At 43.2% G+C, this 25,367-nt stretch overlaps 1 protein-coding gene across 1 annotated transcript in view; it reads left to right on the plus strand.

Moving 5' to 3' along the window:
• The first annotated feature begins 1,590 nt into the window (after positions 1–1,590).
• LOC117044514 (histone-lysine N-methyltransferase SETDB2-like) overlaps positions 1,591–25,367 on the plus strand; it is a 43,319-nt gene continuing 19,542 nt past the window's right edge. Inside the window, exons 1-14 of the mRNA XM_033145332.1 lie at positions 1,591–1,728; positions 3,094–3,235; positions 3,409–3,474; positions 5,958–6,060; positions 8,704–9,261; positions 9,841–9,960; positions 11,728–11,897; positions 13,470–13,680; positions 14,505–14,604; positions 16,259–16,355; positions 19,093–19,397; positions 20,425–20,513; positions 22,118–22,234; positions 24,351–24,412. Coding sequence (XP_033001223.1) covers positions 1,591–1,728; positions 3,094–3,235; positions 3,409–3,474; positions 5,958–6,060; positions 8,704–9,261; positions 9,841–9,960; positions 11,728–11,897; positions 13,470–13,680; positions 14,505–14,604; positions 16,259–16,355; positions 19,093–19,397; positions 20,425–20,513; positions 22,118–22,234; positions 24,351–24,412 — 2,278 coding nt within the window. The remainder of the gene's footprint in view (positions 1,729–3,093; positions 3,236–3,408; positions 3,475–5,957; positions 6,061–8,703; positions 9,262–9,840; positions 9,961–11,727; positions 11,898–13,469; positions 13,681–14,504; positions 14,605–16,258; positions 16,356–19,092; positions 19,398–20,424; positions 20,514–22,117; positions 22,235–24,350; positions 24,413–25,367) is intronic.

Consider the following 25,367-nt stretch of genomic DNA (forward strand, 5'->3'; position numbering starts at 1 on the left):
AGACCAGGTTAGAAAGAAATGATCTCTCCTTGCTACTGCCATTTGTCAGCTCCCAATCAAATGGGGGAAGCAATGTGCTGATGCTTCTTCACAACTGCTACTTCTGAATTTCTGCCACTGATGCAATGCTTGACTTCTGCTTTGTGAGACTTTCTCAGGGCCAATTAAGAAACACCCTGTGCAGATGAGGCTTCTCTTCATTTCACACCCATCCACCCTTAATATAGGAAAAGTTGTTATATGACTCCTTTTCCTACAGTCCCCTTTCTTCCAAGAAGCCCCCTTCCTGCCCCATTTCCCCCTGCCAGTGGGGAGGCACCTGGAGTGGTGCCATTTCAATGGGAAACTTGGCCTGAGTGCGAGAGGCAGAAGGGGAAGGTAGCCTCATGCTGCTTTACCCATCCGCCGAAGCCTTGCTTCCCGGGGCCACATGTGGCAATGAGATCTCCAGAGCCACAATGAGATCTCTCCAGAGGCCACAGCCCCTGCTCACTTCCTTTTCACTTTTATTATTTATACCCCACCCATCTGACTGGGTTGCCCCAGCCACTCTGGGCGGCTTCCAACATACAGTATATAAAAAAAACACAAAGCATTTAAAAAGCTTCTGTACAGGGCTGCCTTCAGGTGTCTTCTAAAGGTTGCCTAGTTGACTCTGGGGTTGCATAGCCATGACCTCCAACATTTCTCCGATGAAAATAGGGACGCCCTAAAGAAAAGCAGGACATTGCGGGATCAATTCAGAAACTGGGAAAGGGGGGCCCTTGAAGAGCCTGCCTTTCTCTGGCAGCCGCCTCCATCTGCCTCTTGGGCTGACTTCAGTGGGTGACCTCCAGGGCTTTTTTCCAGCCAAAATTGAGCTTTGGCTCTTCTCAGGTGGGCGCCAGGAACGTTCTCTAAATCAATAAAAATAAATAAAAATACATAGCTGATCCAGTTTCTCCCCCACCCCCAACAAAAATCCTGGCCACGCCCCCGGTTGCAGCCCCTTTTTCTGGAAAGGGAGCACTGGTTGCCTCGCAGGGTTGTTGTTGTGACAGACAGACAGACAGGCGGCCCTCCAGCCTCCCCCCCCCTGGTGGAAACCAGTCCTTGGGCCGGTGCCTTTTCTGAGGGGGTGGGATCATGTTTTCATCTAGGGTTTTTTGCAAAAAAGAACGGTTTCTTATTTTATTTTTTTAATGCTGGCCTTAAAGCACGTGTGGACGCGTGTGCGTTTGTTTCTTCCGTAAGGTCTTGCTGGTTTCTTTCCGTTGCCCTGGAAAAAAGTGACCAATACACTGTACATGGGTTTATTCATGACGACACTGAGGTCGGCGCTTGTTTGGAAAGCGTGTCTCCTTGGTCTTTCTTACCAAGCGCAATTTCCCCATTTTTTTATTTTATTTTTCATTCATTCGATCGAGGAGCGATTTCTGTCGGTGGGCTCAGTTGCTTACTGCGCATGTCACAGAGCGCGGCGAGGGGGCGGAGCTTGGACTCCGGTGCGCGTGTGCAGAAGCGGAGGGAGGCGGGGCCCAGCGAGGGCGGAATCCCGCGAGGGCCGCCGGGAAGAGGCAGGCAAGCAGGCAGGCAGGCTGGCTGGCGGCCATGGCAGGTACTGTGCGGGGCGGGGAGGGGGCAACCGGGCTCTCGCCCCTTCGCAGCTGCCTGAGCCGGAGGAGGGAGACCCGCCGGAGTGTCGGACGAGGACCTGAGAGATCAGGGTTCAAATACCCACTCAATCATGTAGCTCATTGGGTGACCTGAGGCCAGTCACAGCCTCTTAACCTACCTCACAGGGTCATTGTAGGCATTAACTGGGGGGGGGGGGGTTGTGTGTGAGAACCGTGTCCTTGGAGAAAAAGGTGGGGTGTAAGGAGGGGGGGGAAGCTCTTCTGCTTACCTGCTTAGTTTCTTAAAGCCAGGCGCATGGGGATGTTAGTCACCAACTTGGCACCCAGAGATCTCCACACGGTCGCAATTGACCTGTGCCAGTTGGAAAATGCGCCTGACTAATTTCTAACACTGGAGGCAGAGATAACGTGGATACAGTGATCCATGCTCTGGTAACTCCAGATTTGATTACTGTAATATGCTTTACATGGACTGCCCTTGAAAACTGTTTAGAAACTGCAGCTAATATAGAATGCAGCAAGAGTGTTGGCTGACTTGTCTAGCTGAGCTCATATAACACCAGTTCTGAACAGCCTGCACTGTCTGCCTGTAAGCTACTGAACTCACCTCAGGGTCCTAATGCTAATTTAGGGGTAAAGGGACCCCTGACCATTAGGTCCAGTCGCGGACAACTCTAGGGTTGCGGCATTCATTTCGCTTTATTGGCCGAGGGAGCTGGCGTACAGCTTCCAGGTCATGTGGCCAGCATGACTAAGCCACTTCTGGCGAACCAGAGCAGCGCACGGAAATGCCGCATACCTTCCCGCCGGAGTGGTACCTATTTATCTACTTGCACTTTGACATGCTTTCATACTGCTAGGTTGGCAGGAGCTGGGACCAAGCAAAGGGAGCTCACCCCGTTGCGGGGATTCGAACCGCTGACCTTCTGTTTGACAAGCCCTAGGCTCTGTGGTTTAACTCACAGCGCCACCTGCGTCCCTCTAATGCTAATTTAGAAGGACTCAAATGACAGGATGCAGTTACCTGAAGGAATGCCTTTCCTGCTGTCATTGTGCCCATATGTTAAGATCAGCTGTGGATGCCTTTCTTGTCCATTGCTGAGTGAGGCATGTACCTTGAAACTCACAAAAGGACTTTGATGGATTTGGAATTCCCTGTCTCTGGAAATCTACCTGGTGCCAACACAGACACTGCTGTATTTTTGTTGTTGGCATTTGCCTGCCTCGGGAGATAATGGAGGAGGAGTGTGCCTTGGGGAGAAGTCAAACCATTGGGGAGTTACAGCACCTGACCTTAGTAGGAAAGAGAAGAACCTATACTTTATTTTTATGGTTTTTCTAGAATTGTTAATTTGAGTTTACATGGGATGGGTACTGTGCTGGAATCACAGTTGACTGAAGGCGAGGTTCACAGTGAAATAAAACTAGAGAGGCGGGATTTGGGTGTTTCTTCTAATGAAAAACTCTTGTAACTTAGAACTCCCCCTGCCCCACAGATGATGCAACAGTGTTTTGGAGGCAGATGGAAGATAGCCGAGTGGACTTGATATTTGAGCAAGTGCAGAAGGTGCTTTGGTCTCTGAAGCAGAAGATCAAGGACAGAACTGCAACAGATGAAGGTTTGGAATCCTTTGTTATGATAGTCTAACCTTGAATGGCTTAATTCGTATTGCATACAAAATAAACGGTGCAAGCTAAGATTTACCATGCATTTATTTTTATGGTTATCATTTTTAGAGACTGTATTTTTAATACAGCTTTTTAAAAGTTGGTGTTACTTTTATTTAAACAGAGTACTGCCAAGCTTTGGCATTTGTGAATCAAGTGGATATGACTAACTTCCTACCTCTGACAAATGGTATGAAAAGAGTTTCCAGATTTTCTGTTTGTTGTTTTTTACTAAGCTAGAAAATATGAAATATTAGCTTTCTCTTCAAAAACTATGGAAAACCCATTCTAATATGGCACTCCTTGGGTTTGGGATTAGGATTAGGATTATGTCCATCCCTATCTTTTGGCCTACATGTTGGAGCTTCACATTGCTATGGGAACCTACCGGTAATTGTGTAGCCTGGTTTGTTCAATTCTCTTTCAAGTATTAGGATTATGGATGTTTGGGCTCTGTTCCATTCAAGCATAATGTCCAATGTGCAGAAGTCAGGCAGGTGTATATGTTCCTGATCCCCCACTGAACACAGTTTCAGACATCTTTTAATCTGTCTGCGGTATATAACTTTAGAGTATATGATTTTAGAGTTTCTCGTGAGAAGGTTAGGAATGCTGAGAGTTGTGACATCCATGTCGGCCAATCTACAGCTGCAAGGCATTGGTGGTGGCACTGCCTTTCCTCTGGGCTTTGCATCCCAAAGCTTTAAAGCAGGAATGGGGAACCTATCCAGTCTGAGGGCCGCGTTCTCTTCTAGGCAGCCTTCCAAGGGCCACATGCTACTGGTGGGTGGGGTCAGATGAAAAGGTGGCAGAGCAACTACCGTACTTTTCCGTGTATAAGACTAGGGTTTTTTTACTAAAAAATAATGTTAAAAGGGGGGATAGTCTTATACACGGGGGGTAATCTCCCCCCATTTTTTTAATTTTGAGTCCCCCCAAATATACACGGAAAATATGGTAATTTAAATTTTAGCTTTTTGCAGTAGACTAGTTTACACATCCAGGCAGCAAGAGGCATTATCCGAGTTCAAGGACGCATTCCAGTCAGGCCAAAGCGCAGCATGTGCAGCTGGGCCAGGGAGGGGGCCGCCTGGGGAGAGCTTTGAGTGCCACATTGGACCCCTGGGCCTGCGGTTTCCCACCCCTGCTTTGAAGGTTACCGTACATTACCCAGTAATTGTTCCCCTTTTACTGGGTCAGACTCATAGTCCATCCAACTGAAGGCAGTTAGTGGTTTTCCAGAGTTTCTGGTGAAGGATTTTCCAAGCCATACTGCTTAATCTCCTTGTGTAATAACTAAACACTGCATTTATTCATTGTTCCTCACTTGGGCATAGTGTACATCAGGGTAGATAAAAATCAATGATGTTTTTTAATTAAAAAAAAGGATTTTTTAAAATTTAAATTGGATTTTTTTAAAAAAATACTTTTGGAGTAATTTTTTTTTTCTAAAGATAGTTTTCTATTTAAGTTACATTATAGTCCAAAGGAAATAAGGATGTGTTTTAAGCTTTTCATGTGTGCTAAAACTCAGTCTAAGTTTTTTTTTAAAAAAAAAACAACAATAATGTTTAACCACATCAGTTAACAAACATGGATACATATGCTACAATGTTATTGTTTTAGTTAAATAAATTGTTTAAATTGTTATTAAGGAAATGATTATTTTTCTCCTCCCAATAAAGTACAGCAGAAAAGTTGTCCAAATATAAACATGTAACTTATTAAACCTCACAATAATTTCATAATTATCTCTCTGTGTATTTCTAATAGTATAACCAAATCAGTAATTTTTGATATAACTGTAAAAACTACTCTGAAAATTTATTATTCCAAAAATGAAACCTTCATCTGGTTGTAAATATTAAGATTATACCAGCAAGAATGAGTCTTTCCGTAAAAAAATGATTTAAATCAAGTGTTACTGACTAGTGATTTAAATCAAGATTTAAATCAAATCCACCCTGGTGTACAATCACCAACACATCAGTCACCAACCTTGCCTCTATTTTGGCCTTAACCTTGAGCTCTTGATGTGTTGGAAGAAATCTATAACATTTGGGTGGTATTCAACTAAGTTTTACTCAGAGCACACCCACTGAAATTAATTAACTAGGTCCTGTTCATTGATTTTAATGATTCTATTCTGAGCAAAACGTGGTTGAATGCCACTTACAGTGTTTGACATATTCTATCTTTCCAAAGTAAAAGCCACTACTCCCCATTCTGTGCAAATATATTGCAGTCCTGGGATGGCAAATTAATCCATTATCCATTTCTGTTTTGATTTCTGTTTTGACAATAGTCACAGAATTATTTTGCCTTAAAATCACCAGCTTTCTTGGAGTCTGGGATGAGGTAGGATAAAATATGCCCCATATGTCCTCAGATGCCCTAAGTTTCACAGTGATTTGAAGCATGAGGGTGGAATTGGCATAATACAACTGAAGACACTCAGGCTGATGACAGCAAAAGATTCTTGTCATGTGGGAAATAATTCAATATTAAAACAATGCACCTAAAATAGTCTTTGCTGCCTTAAGACCTTTATTAATATATGCATAAAAACATCATTAATGGTTTAAATAAAGGTCTGTAGTGCATTTAATTGTGACTGTTCTTAATTGCAATCTAAAATGTATATTGCTAGAGTTTGTATTTTACTTTTCAAAGTAAGCAGTGCTGTTATTGAAGAAGATATGCAGAAATTTGAGCCTGTTTTACATCCTTCTGCCTCAAGTGAAATTATAGAAAATCCTGGAGATGATTTTTCTTTGTGAGTAAACCATATTTTTGTTGCTTTTATTTCTTAGGAGTTTGTACTGTTACTCTAAAAATTAGGAACAACAAAACCAACTAGAACCCTGCAGTCAGAGATAGGGATGCTTGAGGATTTGTTCATTCCACATTTTGAGGTGGACAAACCAGTTTAAGCCGCCTGAATCACTGTGCAGAATGTAAACAAAGCAGTCAGTAGGATAATGGCACCTCATACAGACCAAAATGCATGGAATATGGCCCAAAATTTCTATTTTAGGTCACATTTTAGTCTGCTTGTTTCTAAAATGCCCTTCATTGTGGTAATGGGGAGGAAGGAATGGATCACTGATAGGGAAATGTAGTGAAGTAGTGATTTATCCATCCCTAGTCCAAGAGTGACTGGTTATGTAAGACCTGCATATAGACTTCGGTCCTCTCCACCGCAGTGCCTGTCCCTTTCTGCTCTGCCCTTTCATTTCCCCAGATGGCCTTCCCCTTCTGGGCTCCTTCCTCTTGTTGTTGTTGTTCAGTCGTTCAGTCGTGTCCGACTTTTCGTGACCCCATGGACCAGAGCACGCCAGGCACCCCTATCCTCCACTGCCTCCCTCAGTTTGGCCAAACTCATGTTAGTAGCTTTGAGAACACTGTCCACCCATCTCACCCTCTGTCGTCCCCTTCTTCTTGTGACCTCCATCTTTCCCAACATCAGGGTCTTTTCTAGGGAGTCTTCTCTTCTCATGAGGTGGCCAAAGTACTGGAGCCTCAACTTCAGGATCTGTCCTTCTAGTGAGCACTCAGGGCTGATTTCTTTAAGAATGGATAGGTTTGATCTCCTTGCAGTCCATGGGACTATCAAGAGTCTCCTCCAGCACCATAATTCAAAAGCATAAATTCTTTGGCGATCCGTCTTCTTTATGGTCCAGCTCTCACTTACATACATTACAACTGGGAAAACCATAGCTTTAACTATATGGACCTTTGTCGGCAAGATTATGTCTCTGCTTTTTAAGATGCTGTCTATGTTTGTCATTGCTTTCCCCCCAAGAAGCAGGCGTCTTTTAATTTTGTGACTGATGTCACCATCTGCAGTGATCATGGAGCCCGAGAAAGTATAATCTCTCACTGCCTCCATTTCTTCCCCTTCTATTTGCCAGGAGGTGATGGGACCAATGACCATGATCTTAGTTTTTTTGATGTTGAGCTTCAGACCATATTTTGCACTCTCCTCTTTCACCCTCATTAAAAGGTTCTTTAATTCCTCCTCACTTTCTGCCATCAAGGTTGTGTCATCTGCATATCTGAGGTTGTTGGTATTTCTTCCGGCAATCTTAATTCCGGCTTGGGATTCATCCAGTCCAGCCTTTCGCATAACCTTGCTAGCGTATGAAATGAGCGCAATTGTGCAGTAGTTGGAGCATTCTTTGGCACTGCTCTTCTTTGGGATTGGAATGTAGACTGATCTTCTCCAGTCCTCTGGCCACTGCTGCATTTTCCAAACTTGCTGGCATATTGAGTGTAGCACCTTAACAGCATCATCCTTTAAAATTCTAAATAATTCAGCTGGAATATCATCACTTCCACTGGCCTTGTTATTAGCAGTGCTTTCTAAGGCCCATTTGACTTCACTCCCCAGGATGTTTGGCTCAAGGTCAGCAACCACACTACCTGGGGCGTACGAGACCTCCATATCTTTCTGGTATAATTCCTTTGTGTATTCCTGCCACCTCTTCTTGATGTCTTCTGCTTCTGTTAGGTCCTTCCCACTTTTGTCCTTTATTCTGGTAATCTTTGTATGAAATGTTCCTTTCATATCTCCAATTTTCTTGAACAGATCTCTGGTCTTTCCCATTCTGTTGTTTTCCTCTATTTCTTTGCATTGCTCGTTTAAGAAGGCCCTCTTGTTCCTTGCTATTTTTTGGAAATCTGTTTCCTGTATCAGTTTCTTGTATCTTTCACTATCTCCCTCGCATTTTGCTTACCTTCTCTCCCCCGCTATTTGTAAGGCCTCATTGGAAAGCCACTTTGCGTTCTTGCATTTCCTTTTCATTGGGATGGTTTTTATTGCTGCCTCCTGTATAATGTTACGAGCCTCCGTCCATAGTTCTTCAGGCACTCTATACTCTACTTTCTCCCTAATTCTTTCCTCTCCTTCAGGCCTCTCCTTCAGCCTCCCTTCAGGATCTGAGCACCTCTGCTCAGGAGGAAAGGACCCAATCCTCATTCTGTAGGTTGAAGGTGACACAGAGGCCTCTAGGTATCCCTTTCTCTCCTCCGCTCCTCCCCACACCCCTGACCAGAAAGTGAATTTGGCTCAGGTAGACAAAGTCAGAAACCAGTGCTTGGGGCACACTGGATTAAACCCTTCTTCCTCCACCCCCACCCTGCAGCTCCTTTAGAGAGAGGTTTCTGGATACCAAATGAAAAACATTCATAACTGATGTCAGCAATTGCCACACACGTTCTCCTATGACCATTATTAATAAGATAGATGCAGAATGCAAATGTGATGAAAATGCTCACTTCTTTTGTGTGGCTGGTACCAAACGTGTGCATTGAAATGAGTGAATTCAATCAACAATTGTATCTGAACAAATCTTAACTAACTTACTGATTGCCTGACCTATTTTTCTTCAACACTTGCATGTGTGCTTGTAAACAGAAGAATGGAGATAAAGGAGGCGATAGATTCAAGGAGTAAAGGCGAACTTACAGAAGTGTCTTCCAAATTCCCCTATGAGGATCATGTCTGCTCTAAAGAATGTCTTGCCAAAAGGCCATGGAATTCATACAAGGATGAAAACCCTCTTAATCTGCCAATGCTGTTTCGCTTCCAAAGATGGCATGCCAAACCAGATTCTGTGTCAAAGTCACACAATGTTATATACAAAGCTCCTTGTGGAAGGAGTCTGAGAAATTTTCAAGATGTTCAGAATTACTTGTTTCAGACAGAGTGCACTTATTTATATTTAGATCACTTTTCTTTCAATACCTATGTACAGGTATTTAGAAGCAATCCTAGTTGCCAGCCCTTTGTGTTTGATTTTGATATCAGCAACGGGGCAGAGACAATACCAGTTTCTTTCTGTAATGACATAGACCACGATCGACTACCTTACTTTAAATATCGGAAGGTCTCTTGGCCCCATGGATACTTCTTGAACAATTTCTCCAGCATGTTTTTTGACTCATGCAGTTGCACAGATGGCTGCACAGACAGGTATGTATTCTAAACTTACTGTTCAGCACTGCAAATACCCTTGGACATATTTACATGTATATTGAGGCAGAGTGGTGTGCAGCATTTAATCTACAGATTTGCAAAGAGATAGCAGCTTTAAACTGCATTGCCAAAGGTGAGGAGTTAAATGATTTCTACAAATAATCAGAGTTCAAGCATGGACACTGTATTCTATTCTTACACTTTTCATAAAAAGGGCCTAGACCAGTGCAATCCCTGTCCTGGGCCTAATTTAAAGAGTGGATGTCTGGGGCTGGACTGTGGAGGAATGGTGGGAGCAGCCCCCCCTTCTCCTGAACCTTCCCAAGAACAGGAGGACAATATAGATTTAGAACAGTGGTTTGCAGAAGGCCATAGTTCAGAGGCTCTGTTACATGGAAAGGACCGTAATATTTAACTTGCTGGGTAAGCTGTCTTTCTTGAGACAGCTATTGGCTTGCTGTGCTACCTATCAGCTCCTTTGAAAATTTATGATTAAACCCATGTCCAGAGAGTAAATGGGCTATATTGCTTTATTTCATATCCTTATTTGCACTAGATCTACTGTGTGCTTTCTAGGACAAAATGTGCATGTCTGCTTCTTACTGAAAGAAACTGCCATGAAGCTTCTGTGTCTTCAGGAAAAGAAGCATCTAATGGATATATTTATAAAAGACTCGATGGACCTGTGCCCAGCGGGTATGCAACCCCAAGTTTATTTTTACCTGAAGGCCAGACATGCTGGTTCCATTGTGTCCTTAATCCAAGGTGTCTTGTTTTGGTCATGTAGAGGGTGGGAACCCCATTGCTTTGCTGTTCTATTTTAAGTGGCAGCTTTCAGCTTAACAGAAGGAAAGTGTAGCATTGAATTTGCCCCAGGAAAAAAACCCTTTAAAAAAGGTATCCTGGATCCTAGACAAGATTGGGCAACAAATATGATGGAAATTGTGGTTCTCGTGTGCTAGCAGTTCCTTTATTTATATTATAAATTTATTGCAACTCAACTCAACTCATTTTATTTCGGCTTTAAGCCCATATACATAACAACCAAAGACAGAAACAGAACAGCACAGCCTGGTTTACAGTTACTAACAATAAAATAGATTTAAAAATAAATAAATTTATTGCAAGATACAGTGGCCTGGCTCCATCAGTATCAACGTTTAGATGCCAGGCAATTACTTTCCTGCATTTGACTCTTAATTGGGGTCAAATAGTATGATATTCTAACCTGCACTGATGTTCAACTTTTAGTAAGCTGAGATAAAAGTTTTTATGTTATTGCAAGATGATGTGTACTTTAAGTTAATAATGTTGCTTTATCTTTTTGAAGTATTTGAAATGTTGTGTTATGTATGCTTTAATAATAAGTGGTGTATACATATAATATTAATGATGATGGAGTGATAGCACAATCAGTGGAGCATGAGAATCTTAATCTCATCTCCACATTGAGTGAAAGATCCTGCTTTGCAGGGGTTTGGACTGGATGACCCTTGTTCCCCTTCCAACTCCACAATTCTATGAATCAATGAATTGAAGAAATACATTCAGAGAATGTTAAGTGAGAAGACTAGCCAAGGTTTGGAGATCTCCAGGGGAGTCCCTGTTGGCACATTTGCTTACCTGTAAGGTTCATAAGACGGTGTTGTATGAGATGGCCTTTTCTTTAATGGCCCCCAGGTTGTGGACTGCTTTCCCGTCTAAGGTGTCTCTGGCCTCATGATTATGGACATTTTGACATCTGGTCAATACAAGCCTTTCTGCACAAGCATTTTTATGAATTTTACAGTTTGCTTGTGTTGAGCTGTATGTAGCTCATCCTGGGATGACGTGCTAAAAGGTGAGCTAAATAAATAGAAACACAGTCTAACAACCAAAAATATGGGTGTTATGCCCTGGTAAAAGTGGTTTCCCCCCCCACCTGATCCAACACTGGAGCAGATTCCAAGGGTGCCCAGCAGGCTGCAGGGTTGAGGAGGGAGAAATTCCATTGTGCAGGTGGACGTTTGCTGTGCAAGTGGAACTGCAGCATTGGGTACAAGTCCCTCACTATAAATATTGAATGTGTGGGCTATAAATTTTCAAAATGCACCATCACACTGTACTGTTGGTACCTTTTATTGTATATTGCTACTCCTTGCTTTCTCATTTCCTTGCGCTAATTAAGCGTAACTCAGCCTCATACGATTCATACATTTGCTGTTTCCTATAGCAATGTGGATCTCTTGCAGTGAGGCTTGCATTTTCTTCTGTAGGTGTTCCAAGTATTGTAGGTGCTAGCAGTTATGCTAGCGGTGCATATTGCTGCTTCAGCTTCCTCATCAAAACATGCAGCAGCTCTTGAGCCAAGTGCTGGAGCACCAAGAGGATCCCCTTTTTTGTCCTGAATGTTGTTCACTCAGCTGCTCTCCCCACCCTCTGCAATATTAAACCTGTAATGCTGCTGTTTTCTTTTTGTGGTAGAATTTATGAATGCAGTGTGTTATGCAGCTGTGACAAGATTATGTGCCAGAACAGATTAGTGCAGCATGGTCTTCAGGTTCGGCTGCAGGTCTTCAAAACTGAAAAGAAGGGCTGGGGAGTCCGTTGCCTTGATGACATTGACAAAGGAACTTTCGTTTGTACATACTCAGGTAATTTAATGTAGTCCAGGAAGGGATTGAAATTCATTTTTTTATTGCTTTTTCAGAAATAGATATACATTTGCAAATATCTTCTTCCATTTCCTTTAGTTACATAAACTATATTCTTACATTCATTGCATTTTCCTTTTCAACATACTAAAACAGTCACCAAAATACAAATCTCACCCAAAAGCCAACTTGGAGAGGGGGGAACTATCCTTCAAATAGTTCCAAAGTAAAACCTGTGTATCTTGGTCGAAAATTCACAGTTAACATTAAACATTTGAGAGGCAGTAACTGGAGTATTGAGTGTTGAAACAGGAAATGGATGGTAAAAATAGGTTCCGAGTGTTATGTGCTTATACATATGTACAGTAAACATGGCAGAACCCATCCCTCTCTCTTCTTGGGGGAGCCATCCAAACTGGTGAGCATCCCCACCTCTTATGGGAACTAACTCTATAGTTTTAACCATATGCTGGCCCTCTTCCAAGTTCAAACAACCAAACACCAGGTCCAAAGGGAGGTCTCGATAGACCTACAGGAGATGCACAAAGCCTTTTCAGTCTGCATAATGCCCCAGCACCTCTGGCATTCACAGCAAGAGAGAAAACAGATGGGTGTCTTGTGCACACTTGAGTAGATCATGTCCCAACTCCTGCTTAGTTTTTTTTTTTAAAGAAAGTCCAAATCCAAAACATCCATTGTAAGAAGCATGTAAGCCTGGTGTTGCCTGCAGCCAACATGGACCCCTCCATATATGGAGAAATCAATTTGATTCATTTAAACAACCACAATTATCCTTACCATGGGATGTAAAGCACACTGAAATTATTTAGAGCTGCTATATAGAGAGCTTGTTTGGGGCTTATTGCTATTCTGGAACCTGAGCATTTTATACTTACCAGTACATAACAGGAATGGGATGAGAATTATGGAGTCTGAAGGGGGGGAAAATATGTCTTGGCCCCTCCAGGGTGCTTAGGATAAGCTGTTAGGGACTTTGGCAGGCCACTCCCCATCCCACCCCCATTTCCTCTCCATTCCCCCCACCCCCACTTATCAACTGACACTGTAGCATTTTGTACATCCTGGAAGCTCATGATTCAAATTTCAATGTGCCTAACAAGTTCCCAGGCTATGCAGAAAACACTGTCTTGTTTTTGGATGGCCCAGTTTCACTTCCAAACCCATGGGAACTCAAGCGCTTAAGGGAATAAATCTACAGGGACCCAAGCAGCCATGCTGACCTCCAGAATACACTGCTCCACCGGCAGCCTGGTTTCCTCCGCCCATTTCTCTCATTCTGTGACTGCTGAGCATCCTCAGTCTTCATTGGAGTTTCGCCTTAATCCTTTAAAGAGCACACACTGTGTTGTGCTGACCATGCGCTTCCCCTGAACATACTGATATTTTTCTCTTGTTTCTCAGTGGCCCCATTTGGACTCAGTTATGTTGGAACTTTAGGATTAATACTTACATTTGGAAGATTTTGAATGCATTCATTGCTTCTGCAAACACCCATAACCATCTGTTTCACTGCAAATACTAGAATATTGAATATATCCTTTTTTTCTTCAGGCAAACTGATGAGCAAAGATGAATCCAGGGAACCTAAAGATAAAGGTGGTGAGGTTAAAGAGGAAGGTACAGAGAATGGTGACAGAAGCCACACTTTATTTAAAAAAAGGATAAAACTGGATATACTCTATTCTGATTCAGAGACTGAAGTTATCCAAACCACTAGGAAGCAAAAATATTTGCCTGTAAAAGGTGAAGATCAGCAAAGTGTGTAAGTTCAAGTAACAATTTTGGGAGTCACTGTGAGTGCTATCCAAGATCTCCATGGCCAGTAAACTCCATCATAGGAAAGCAGCTCAGCAGCACAGGCTATTCTTTATGTTTGGAGCAAGTGAATATCTCAGGCATTCTTTTCCCCCAGGCTTCCCTTCCTTTTTTCTGGTCATCCTTCTCCCTCACTTGGGAAGGAAGGACTGGCCTTATCAGTTGCTGACATTGACCCTGGCCTTGTCCAGCTAGTACAGTGGTCAGCTGTTTATATTTTGTGTTGTTACTTCCCAATACCACTGGCACAAAAAATGTTAATAACAATAGTAGTGGCAGCATGTAGTGGCACTCCTTTGTTGGACCAGTTCTGGAAACCTTTCAGGCTAGAAATAACATTTCACATATCTAATGAAATAGTAGAGAACAGCTTGTCAACTTTAGTTCAGCATTTCTTCCAGTATGATTGCATCTTCAGAACTAAAAGCCACAAAGGATTTTGAACACTTGGTCCTAATTCCCCAACTCCCTCATTTATCTGGGGTTCCGGAAGTTAAATTTATGTACAGTTAAAAAAAAAAAAAAAAAACCCTTAATATTGGCAAGTGGGTTAACCTTTAGCCTGCTTTAAAACTGTGTGATAGGAAATTGTCTTCAAAGTATAAATGTTCTAATATGCTGCTAGATGCTAGTGTTTCTGCCTTGCAAAACTTCCATATAATGTTTGGTAAGAAATTTGCTTTGTCCTTTTGAAATTGTAAAATTTATAGGAAGAATATTTTATAATTCATTGTGCAAGTTGCATAAAGTCCTTTATCCATTTCTCTTTAGAATTCAGAGTTATCAAAGCTACAGCTGTAACAGTACTTACGAAGCTGTTACAAGACCGAAAACTCGAACACCTGTTCTTCAGGAACATCGGCGGCAACTAGTAAAAATTTACATTTTTTTTTTGTCTTCAAGGACTTTCTCCTGCTTTCTCTGTCTATTCTTTTTCAGATATCAAAATGATTTGTAGTACAACAAAATCTGTTACTAGATTGCTACTTCCTTCTCTCTGTCCCCCCCCCCCATGTAAAATGTGTATTTCTACACCTCAGTGAGATTGTACCCTTGTTTTGTGAGAAGTGAGGGGATTACCTGCCCACTCCTATTACAGGGTGCAGGTAGCCAAGTCTGTGTCATCCTACAGCTGCTGCTTCTACTCCTGAAGTCACCATAGGTGAAGTGATAAAGAGTGTGGATAAAAGCTTTCTTGTTCAGTCTGCTCATTGAAAGGGGGAGTGTAGTGGGCAGAAAATACTATTCTAAAATTTCTATGAACCATGGGAAAGTTGTTACAGTAGACAGTGAATTGTACCCAGCTACGTCATCCTTAGAGTAGACCCTTTGAAATTTACAATCTACTCTTGAGGATGTCTTAGCAAATCTTCGTTGATTACATCACGCTGGCAAAAGAATATTCACAGAATGTTTAAGTCTTGCAAGGGGGAGTGGGGAAAGTGATTTCTATCACATACTTTCCGTACATTGGAGCGTAAATAAAATACCGTATATACTCAAGTATAAGCCGACTTTTTCAGCCCATTTTTTGGGTTGAAAAGGCTGCCCTTGGCTTATACTCAAGTGAGGTGGGCGGCTGCGGAGGGACAAGCAGCAAGAAAGAGCTTCTCGACGCTTCCCCCGCCCCGCCGACAGAGGAAAGGCACAAGACCGGAGGATCGGAGAAGCACTGCGCTGCATCTCTCCAATCCCCCAGTCCAATGCCTTTCACACCTGTCACCGAGGCGGTGTGGAGGGGAAAGCGGCAAGAAAACACTCCTTGCCACTTCTCTCCCCCCCCCCCCGCCCCGCCGACAGAGGTGGCGGCGGCAGTGGGAGCAGGAGGAGCGTCGGATCGCTGCTCTCCTCCTCTGCCCCTGCCCCTTCTCCCTGAAGGGGAACAGAGGTGGTGGTGGCGGCAGCAGCAGTGGGAGCAGGAGGAGCATCGAGCAGGCACGCGAGCCGGCTCAGCCCCAGAGAGCCTGTTGCTTTTGCCCCCATCCCAGCTCTGTCCACCATTGAAACCACCCACCCTGAAACTACCGTACCCACCCCTGAAACCTTCCCAGAATCTGCCCCCTTAATCCATCCTGAATCTGCCCCTTCCCCCCTGAAACCTTCCCAAAATATTCCCCTTTCCCCTGAAACATACCCACAATATGCCCCTTTCCCCCTGAAACGTACCCACAATATGCCCCCTGAGCCCTCCCTGTAAGAGACCCTTTCTTTCCAAGCCTTTTATTGGTATTTATTTTTATTTTTGAAATATACCAATAGTTGCTGCATTTCCCATCCTTAGCTTATAAAGGAGTCAATAAGTTTTCCCAGTTTTTTGTGGTAGGATTAGGTGCCTCAGCTTATATCCGGGTCGACCTATACTCGAGTATATACGGTACCTTTTATTTCCAGACCCTATTTTCAGGTAATCCTGCATTACAATGTGCAAGGCATTGGGCTCTGGAAACAGGCAGTTAACCTGTTAAGAAAAGAAGTGTAGGCTTTGGGCAAAGAGCAAATGGCTGATTATGAACTTTTCTTCTGAGGGAATTGCTGGTGCCAGTTCAGATGAGGATGGAAGTTCTGTGTGTCAGGAACCAGCAAGAAGTAAAGTAACTACTGCAGCCAAGAAAGGAGATGGAAGTAAGTTACTCCAGGTGGGGTCTGGCCAAGGCAGAATGCAGTGGCACTTTGACTTCCCTTGATTTGAACCCTGTACTTCTGTGGATGCAGCCTGGAATAGCATTAGCTTTTATTGCTGCTGCATCACACAGTTGACTCATGTTAAACATGTGGCCTACTAAAACCTCTAGATTTTTTCACATGTACTGTGCTCAAGCCAGGTGTCTCCCATCCTATATTTGTGCAGCTGGTTATTCCTGCGTAAGTGTAGAATTTTACATTTGTCCCTATTGAAATTCACTTTGTTCATTTTGGCCTAGTTCTCCAATCTCTTGAGGTAATTTTTTTTTTTAAAGATTTTATTGGTTTTTCACAAAGACAGAACACAGAGACAATACAAAGCAAATATAACATAAAACATTTACAAACCTAAACATAGACACATCTAAACTGGAACACCAAAACATCTCTTTACTTGTTTCGGGGGAAAAAAAGATTTCTTGTTTTGAATCTTCTTGGGGTGACTTCCCCCTTTTTCTCTCCTTTGCTTTCAATGCTAATTTACTTTAATAACATCCATCTTTAAATTTAAAATCCATTATCATTATCCATAATCATTAAAATATCCAAATAGGGTTCTTTACATTTGATTAACCTCATAATACAACATATTACTTCTTGAATCAATTCTTAAATCTTATTTACCTAAACTTCTGCTGATAAACATTCAAATATCTCTTCTCTAGTTCGAAAATCCTAAAAACTTAACATCTTATAATACAACATAATACTTCTTAGATCAAATCTTAAATCTTATTTTACTTAAACTGCTGCTGATAATCAATCACATATCTCTTCACTAGTTCAAAATCATAAAATCTTAACACGCTATCTTCAGGGTACCATAGAGCCGTCCTAATTATAATTCTATCATTTCACTCTATCCCTCTTCTAACCATTTTCCTTGGCCATCTCAGGCTCACCCACCAAACATCTCTCCACCTCCCTCCACCATCATTGTTCAGTGTCACCTCTTTTTCTTTAATGCCAAAAATCAAAACACAATCCATAGACTTCCTCGCAGGGAACTTCGGGGAACGCCAACTCTCATCTTCCAGCAACACCATTTCAAAGTTCAGATCATCTTCAACTTGTATCTTCAAAAATCTTCTCACCTTCATCTCTGGACTCTCACCCCAGAGACAGGATATAAATCTTCCAACCCTGGGTCTCTCACCCCCCCAGAGTTTTAGGGCACCAACCCTGTGTCTCTCACTCCAACAGGGTTTTTCAGCTCCTTGGAGTTGCGTGGTCACTTTGTTGTATTTCTCCAATATTCCCTCCAGTTCCCTGGCGAGGTTTACTTCCAGTTTGGCAAAGTTCTCCCAAATCTCACTAGTTTTTCCTGTTCCATAAAAGATTTCTTCAAAATTCAGTTTTATCAAATCCAATTTCTGATTCAACAATTCTAATTTTAAAAGGGTTATCCTTTGTTCATGGGTAATACCCGGATCTAAAACCAGCTTGAAAACGAAAGCGAGCATGGTTGAAGAAGACAAAGGGTATCAAGTTTCAATACTTTTCCATCTTTAACTGCTAGTTTCCCAGTGCCATTTTTCCCTGAGGCAGAGTGAAAAGATTACAATCCAAAACTCCAAAGAAGAGATATTTCCAATACCTTCAAACCCCTAACAGGGATTCAATCCGTCTCATCTGTCAAAAAACTTCAAAACAACATTGTATCCAACGGTGCAGCTGCAGCTACTGGAAACTTAGTTATCTTTTCTGCTCAACAAAGGAGAGGAATGGGCTTCCTTTTAACATCCCTCCCGGTTGCCAATTGTTAAATTGTAATCCAAATAGTCCGTACTTACAGCAGACGGGGTTTTTTTTTCCTTTCAGTTTTCAGAAGAACGACACGCTCATGCAGGCAGCAGCCGCCGCATCGCCGCCCGGTTGGGGCATTACCTCCACAGCCCAGCGCTGGGTACCCTTCACTCCCTTTCCCCTTTTACAAGGGGATCGGGAGAAGAGCCCAGCGCTATAGCGGGCTCGCTGGAGAGCCCAAGCTGCGGGACGCTCTTCCCGCGGCTTATCGGAGCCCCGCTGTGCGGTAGCGGGGCTCCAACCCCCGGGCTGGCCTGGGTCGCTTCGCTACCGAAACGACCCACGGCCGCCCAGCATGGTAATTTTGAATCCTAATTCTATCTTCTGAGGTATTAGCTACCCCTCCTAATTTTGTGTCATCTGCAAATTTGATGAGTATCCCCTCAATTCTTTCATAAAAGTTATTTAAAAAGATGTTGAACACCACCAGGCCTAGGACAGAACCCTGAGGCACCCCACTTTTCAGGTTTTTTTCCAGGATGGTGAGGAATCATTGGGTTAGGCCAGTCAACCAGTTACAAATCCACTAACAGTCACATTGTCTAACTGACATTTTACCACCTTCTCCACAATAATATTGTGGGGGACTTTGTTGAAAGCCTTACTGAAATCAAGATATGCTACAGCCACAGCATCCCACGATCCACTCTTGTCATAAAAAGAAAAGAAAGAGCATTAGTCTGGCATGACTTGAAACTTCAGCAGTCAGAATAAAGATCCTTATAGTGATATTATAGAGACTGGAAAAGAGAGTTCAACACCCAAACGGCAACTTGTCATTGTACACTGAAGACTTTAAATTTTGAAACTGTTGGACGAGTTTCACTTGATGTTTGCTAATGATATGCTGTCCTGAAATGTGTGTTGACAGAATCAAGTCTACAAGAAGAGCTTGGTGAAATAGTGAGCACCGTACAGTCTGAAGGTAGTGTAGACGGCCTTTCCAACACCACTTTGAGCAGTAAGCCAGCTGTGCAAGATGACAGAGTGATTAAAAAAAAAAGCAAGGACCTATTCTGGACTCAAGACACACACAAGAAAAGTTTCAAGAGAGGGAGGGGAGAATCTGATCACAAAAAGCAAGCAACGGAAGATAGCAAGGCATTCCCAAAGAATAAGGAGAGCCCATGTTTGCTGGATGCAACCAAGGAAGGCAACGTGGGCAGATTTCTTAATGTAAGTAACAGTGGTATGTGTGTCTGGTTTCAAAGCAGGCTTTTGTGTTGCAGAAAGCTATTCTGAATATGAACAACCTCCCTCCCTTGTGGCCCCCAGGCCCCATTTTTGCTTTTGGCATTAGGGCTGCACCATGCCACTTACCTTTCTTGGCCTGGGCTTACTGTTTCCCTGGAAGGGAGGGGGTTCTCATCAGCCCCCGCCAGCAAGGCCAGTGGTCAGTGATGACGGCAACTGTAGTCCAGCAAAATGGGGAAGGACAAACATTCCCTACCCTTCCTTACATGATCAGCCGAGATCCTCGCTCAGCGCCATGGTCAGCTTTCCATCAACAGGCACATGTCCAGTCTCATGCCTGGCATTCTGCCTGCAGTTCACGGAGGTCCTCCTTCAGACTGTGTGTGGCTGGATGTTTCACCCTCAAGGCCTAGCTTGCAAGATAGTATGAAATGCTTGTTTCGCTCGGGCATAGGAGGCTTGCTGCAGTCAACAGTTAACTGAGATTTATGGCTACTGGCACAGCTATTCTTTGCTGTGCATGTCTGCAGCTGCTATTCCAACCCTGTCCTGTGCTGGCTGCCCCCTCCACGGAAGCAGAGGTCCTGGTCCCTGAGCAATGTTCTTCCCTTTTACTGCCTAGCATCCCAGAGAGTGATCCTTTTGCTTTAGCAGTTTGGCCCTCAGAAGGGTGCCAGTGTGTCACCCCCATTTTCAAGCACCCACACTGTGTTGCTCTAGCAGGATTGCCCTTGGCTGTCAGATCAAGATTCTTCAGGAACACAGGCAATAAAGCAATGCGTAGTCATCTCGATATTATTGTCACAAAATCTTACTCGTTTAAAAGTAGATCCCTGCTCTGCCTCCTGTACTGTTGGTGTTAAGTATCTGTTTGGGGATCAAAGGGAAGATCTTGCTGTAAAACGAGAGCACTTTAGAGATTTTTTTTTCTAAACTAACATTTGCACAAGAAAGCATATTAAAAGCAGAACCTGTCATTTTAACTTTCATTGGTTTGTTCTGTTTACAGCACAGCTGCTCCCCTAATCTGTTTGCACAGAGTGTATTTGTAGAGAGCCACGACAGAAATTTCCAGTGGGTGGCATTCTTCACAAACAGGTTTGATGTATTTTCTTGCTTTCATCTTCATCCTGCTCAAAGAGCAAAAAAAAAAATGTTTCCAACTAGGAAAAAAAAAAGAGTACAAAACCTAGAACCTGTGCTTTGATGTTGATCTTTACAGCCTAGGTTTCAGCACACACTTTGCTGCCATCCAACCAGTACTTTATTTTGCTAGAAAAATACTGTAGCAGTTCTTTTTATAAAGACAAAATGTGTGTCTGTGTGCGATTGTCAGTTGCTGCTTAAGCTATAATGGCATATCTCTGCATCCACCACTATTACAGAAGTGGGTGCTTAACTTACATGACTTCAAGGGGCAAGGAACAACTCATTACACTAAACTGATTAATGATTTGTTTCCTTTACCCTGGTTAAGGAAACAAGCCACAATTAAGCCATAATTGGATTTGTACAAGCTTTGTGTACCTGTAGAAATGGGAAAAGAAACCAAGAAACTGCAATTAATTATAGTTTTCCACTACATGCAAATCAGGAACTATCGTTTAGCTCACAAAGAAGCCAGAATTCAGATATGAACAAACCAACGTAATGGGAAGCTATGGTTAATTGCAGTTTCTTGGTTTGTTTCCCTGCAAGTACATAACTAAAAATTCTCCTTCCTCAATTACCTGCTGTCTCTTCAGTTGCATATTGGGAATGTTGGCTTGCTGATAACTATACTTGTTTTGTGTAGCCAACGTTTCATAAATGAAAATGTAAGAAATTTTGTTGAAATTATAATCTCCAGTTGCCCAACCCTGCAAAATGAATTGTAGTTTCCACTTGACAGATCTGCAAACTGAGGCTAAAAGATAATGTCCATACAGTTCATGATTTGGCTTTCAGCTCAGGACACAAGAATTTACTGGCTTTGTTTTTCAGTTGAAAGACAATTCTCTAGACAGTTTCATGACCAGCTTCTTTAGTTTATTATTCACTGTATTCTGTTTTGTGTTGCTGAAAGTTCCCAGTTTGAAATTTGTTAGGGTTTGCTCAGCCCCCAAATCTGGAAGATCCCACATGATAAGTTTGCCATCTCTTGGTCATGCTGAGCCAAGACTCAGTTGGAAGGTACTGCAAAAGAAAAGGTCCCAATTCCTTTAGGTGTCACTATTCCTCGTTTGGTAATCCAGACCTTTCTTTCCCCCCTGCTGTTGCTGTGAGGAGAGCGGGTGGGTCAGAACTTGTCCCCATCACCTCACTCCACCTATGGCAGGCTCACAGCCACAGAGAAAGAGGGCACATAGGTTTGATTGTCCCCCATTTTGGTCAGGCTGTTTTATGCATAGAAAAGGCTGTCACAGTGGGCTGGTTTTAGGAAAGGAGGAGGCATCATGCCACTGGGTCCCCATTTGTATGGGACCCTCATGGCAAAATACCTCTCTGCACAATACTGTCAACTTCTTACCTCCCCAAATGGTATGCATTTAGCTCACGAGGTAAAAGTAACTTATCTTATGTAGAGTGCCTTTCCCTCACCACAAAATAATCCCATTGCAATAGGTGTGTGTGAAGTTTACCCCGTTTTAGCTGTTGAGCATAAAAAATCCACCAGCCTTTGGTTGCTGTTCTATTCACTGTGTGATATGTTTGCATCCTAGGCATGTAAAGGCTGGAACAGAACTCACATGGGATTATGGCTATGAAGCTGGAAGCATGCCTGAGACAGAGACTACCTGTCAGTGTGGTGCTCATAAGTGCAGGAAAAAAATATTATAGTGTTTTTGAGTCTTGTTAGTTGCGGTATCTTCAACATTTTCCAGACCCAATACCCACTTTGAACCCAAACATATTTTGGGACATAATTTCTTTTACCATATATTTGCACAGTGGTAGTGCTTCTGTTGCAATCCACCTTGGATCAGGCTGCGACTCACTAGAGGGTCCAGACCCACTAGTTGAAGACCAGTGCGTTAGCACAACAGTTAGCATTTAAGGTACAGAAAGGTATTGTGTTACTGTAGGCCAGTTCACATGAACCTGTTTTTCAAATGATAACTGCAGTTGTCTCTTGATAGCTGTTTGACAGTTGAACAGGCTCTTGGAAGGTGGACCCTTCACTTTTTAAGCAGAAGTTGGGTGGCCAACTGTCATAGGTGCTTTAGTTGAGATTCCTCCATTGCACAAGGTTGGGCCAGGGGTCCCTTCCAACTGCACTTCTAGGATTCTATGGAGCTTTAGCATGCTAGCACAAATAGAGGCATAATATAATAAGCATGCTGCTTGACAACCACTGACACAACGGTTCATGGGAACTGGCCCTGAACCTCTCTCTCTCAGAAAAAGAAATCTGTCTTAATAAAAACAGTTTTTGAAGTAGTTGATCTAATGGGACTTCCATAGAATGAGATAGTTGTATATAAATACCTCTTTCCTCTTCACTTTCAAACTTAGCTTCAAGTACCTGGTTAATAGTGAGATAATTTCATAACAAGGTTGGGACTCTTTGGCTCAATGGATCAGATCTGCTTTAGCATCACAGGCCAATTTGACAGGCAGGCAGGATCTAAATACCTATGCACTTAAGATGTACCTGCTTCTTTGATCAAGCCGCTGTTCTGTTAAAAACTCGTTTTTGCTATTTACTCTCGAGGTATCATTTGAATCAGATTTTACTACCACACTTAAGACTGAGGATGCATCTGCTTTGTTTTCATCTAAAGACAACAACAACATACATACAGGTGAACACCAGGCATGTCTGCGACTGAGTTGGGCCAAGCTTATTCAGGAACAGCCCCATGCAGGGCATGCTTTCCACGAAGTCCTGAACAGCCCCTTGTAAGGTTTGTGTCGGCATGGAAGTTGAAATCCCCTAGGACAACCAAACTAGGTCTCCAGGAGAACATCCACCATGACCTGAAGCAGCTTGGGCGGGGAAGCCTTGGTGCAGCGGGGAGGTCGGTACACCAAAAGGAATCCTGTAGTGCAACTTCCAGAACATGCACTCAGAAAACTGGGTCTTCCCAATAGGATGTCTGGTGCAAACTAATGACTTCCTAAAAATCACTGCAACCCTCCCTCCCTCCCCACCCATATGACCTAGGTTGCTGTGCATAAGAGAAACCTGGTGGACGAGCAGCGGCAAGAACCAGCCCGCCTGCTTCATCCAGCTAAGTCTCTCTTACACATGCCATGTCAAGTCCTCCATCCACAATCAAGTCATGGATAGCAGTGATCTTAGGAATCATTGACCTGGCATTGCACAGCAGCACCTTCAGGTTGTGTGGGTCACCCTTGTTGATTCCAGTATCCTTCCGGTCAAGACAAGACCCGGAGGCAGAGATAGTCTTCAAACAATGACTAAACCTGCCTCCTCAGGAATGACATGGTCTGGTCTTAGTGTAACTCCTCCTCCTGCCTGTGATCATTGAGATTGGGTGTCCCAGTGCATTTGCCTCTGTTGGCTGGGGCCCACTCCCAGGCAGCCTTCACCATCTCCCCTTAAGAACAATTTATAAATAATACAATAACCAATAAAACAGTAGGGGGGGGGGAAACAATAATACCTAAACTAAACCGGAGCCCCAATCAAACACCCAACCCACCCCCAACAGAGCAAAAAACAAAAGAAACAAAACAAAAATCCCAAAACTTAAAACGCCACCGACTGCATTTCAAAACACATGGACACTTGGAGCAGGGAAGCAACAGCACAACACCCCCCCCCCCCGCCGCCCAGGAGTTCAGTCCAGTGAATCCAGCCGTCCTCACTGCAGCAGGTGGTCTCTCAGCTTCCCAGGAGCTGGAAGTGTGAGGGCCCTGAGAAGCTTGCAAGCAATACACAGAATATTAGATAGTTGCAGCCAGCCTGTTTGTTCCTTTCTTATACAGTGGTACTTCGAGTCCGCCTCATCAAGCGTCCATTTCGTCGAACATCCGTGGCAAACCCGGAAGTACTGGAACGGGAAACTTCTGGGTTTGCTGCTCACGCATGCGCAGAAGCGCAAACTGCTCTGTGCACAGAGCAGCGCTTTGTTGTGCTTCCTTTTCATCTAGTGTCCGGGGCTCCAGAACAGATCCTGGACTCAAAAGCCAGAATCAAAGCAGGTTTGCCTGATGAGCTGTGTGACTTCCACATCTCACAGGTCACATGGTGTCACTCCTGAAAGAATTTATGGAGTATCTTTCCTCAGTTTTATCTTTGACGGTATTTATAAATTGCCTTTCAATGTAGAAAGGTAAACTAGCTTTTGTCAAAGTGCATTCCAGAACACCAGTGGCCCTACCGAGAAGGCACTGTCCTTTGTAGATGACCATCTTACTTTATGAGATAAAGGAATCTGGAGCAAGGCGTTATTTGCCAGTCCGTGTGGGAAATGGCATTCTGTGAGATGCTCTTACAGAACTTCATGGTTTCCCCAAAGTAACAACTATCACTTTGTGCTTGTCATCCAAATAAAGTGGTAAACCATTTTGGAAGTTTCAGAACAGGTGTGTTGTGTTCTTAGCAGCTGTGCTCCCTTCAATTGACAGGCGTTCTATAATCAGTTGAAGCTGCTGAAGCAGTCCAACTGCAGAGCTAAGTAGAGTTTGTTACTCTGGTCTCATGTGGAAGTTACCAGGGCATGGATGACATACATCTTGAAGTGTCTCAGTTGGAGTTGGAGAAAAGGGACTCATAGCTGCTCCCAAGGCATAATCCTGCTCCTTAAAGGATCCTGTCATGAGAAGAAAATAGGCCTTTGCAGATAATGTGTCCCCATTACTTGGGAACCAGACAATGGTTGGCTCACCCAGCTCCGATGAAAAGCCTAGAGCTGAATGGTATCAGCATGGTGCCCAGAGTGGCCGGGGAGACCCAGCCATGTGGGCGGGGTACAAATAATAAATTATTATTATTATTATGGT

Source organism: Lacerta agilis, chromosome 3 (assembly GCF_009819535.1).
Source record: "Lacerta agilis isolate rLacAgi1 chromosome 3, rLacAgi1.pri, whole genome shotgun sequence".
In the NCBI taxonomy this organism is placed as follows: Eukaryota; Metazoa; Chordata; class Lepidosauria; order Squamata; family Lacertidae; genus Lacerta; species Lacerta agilis.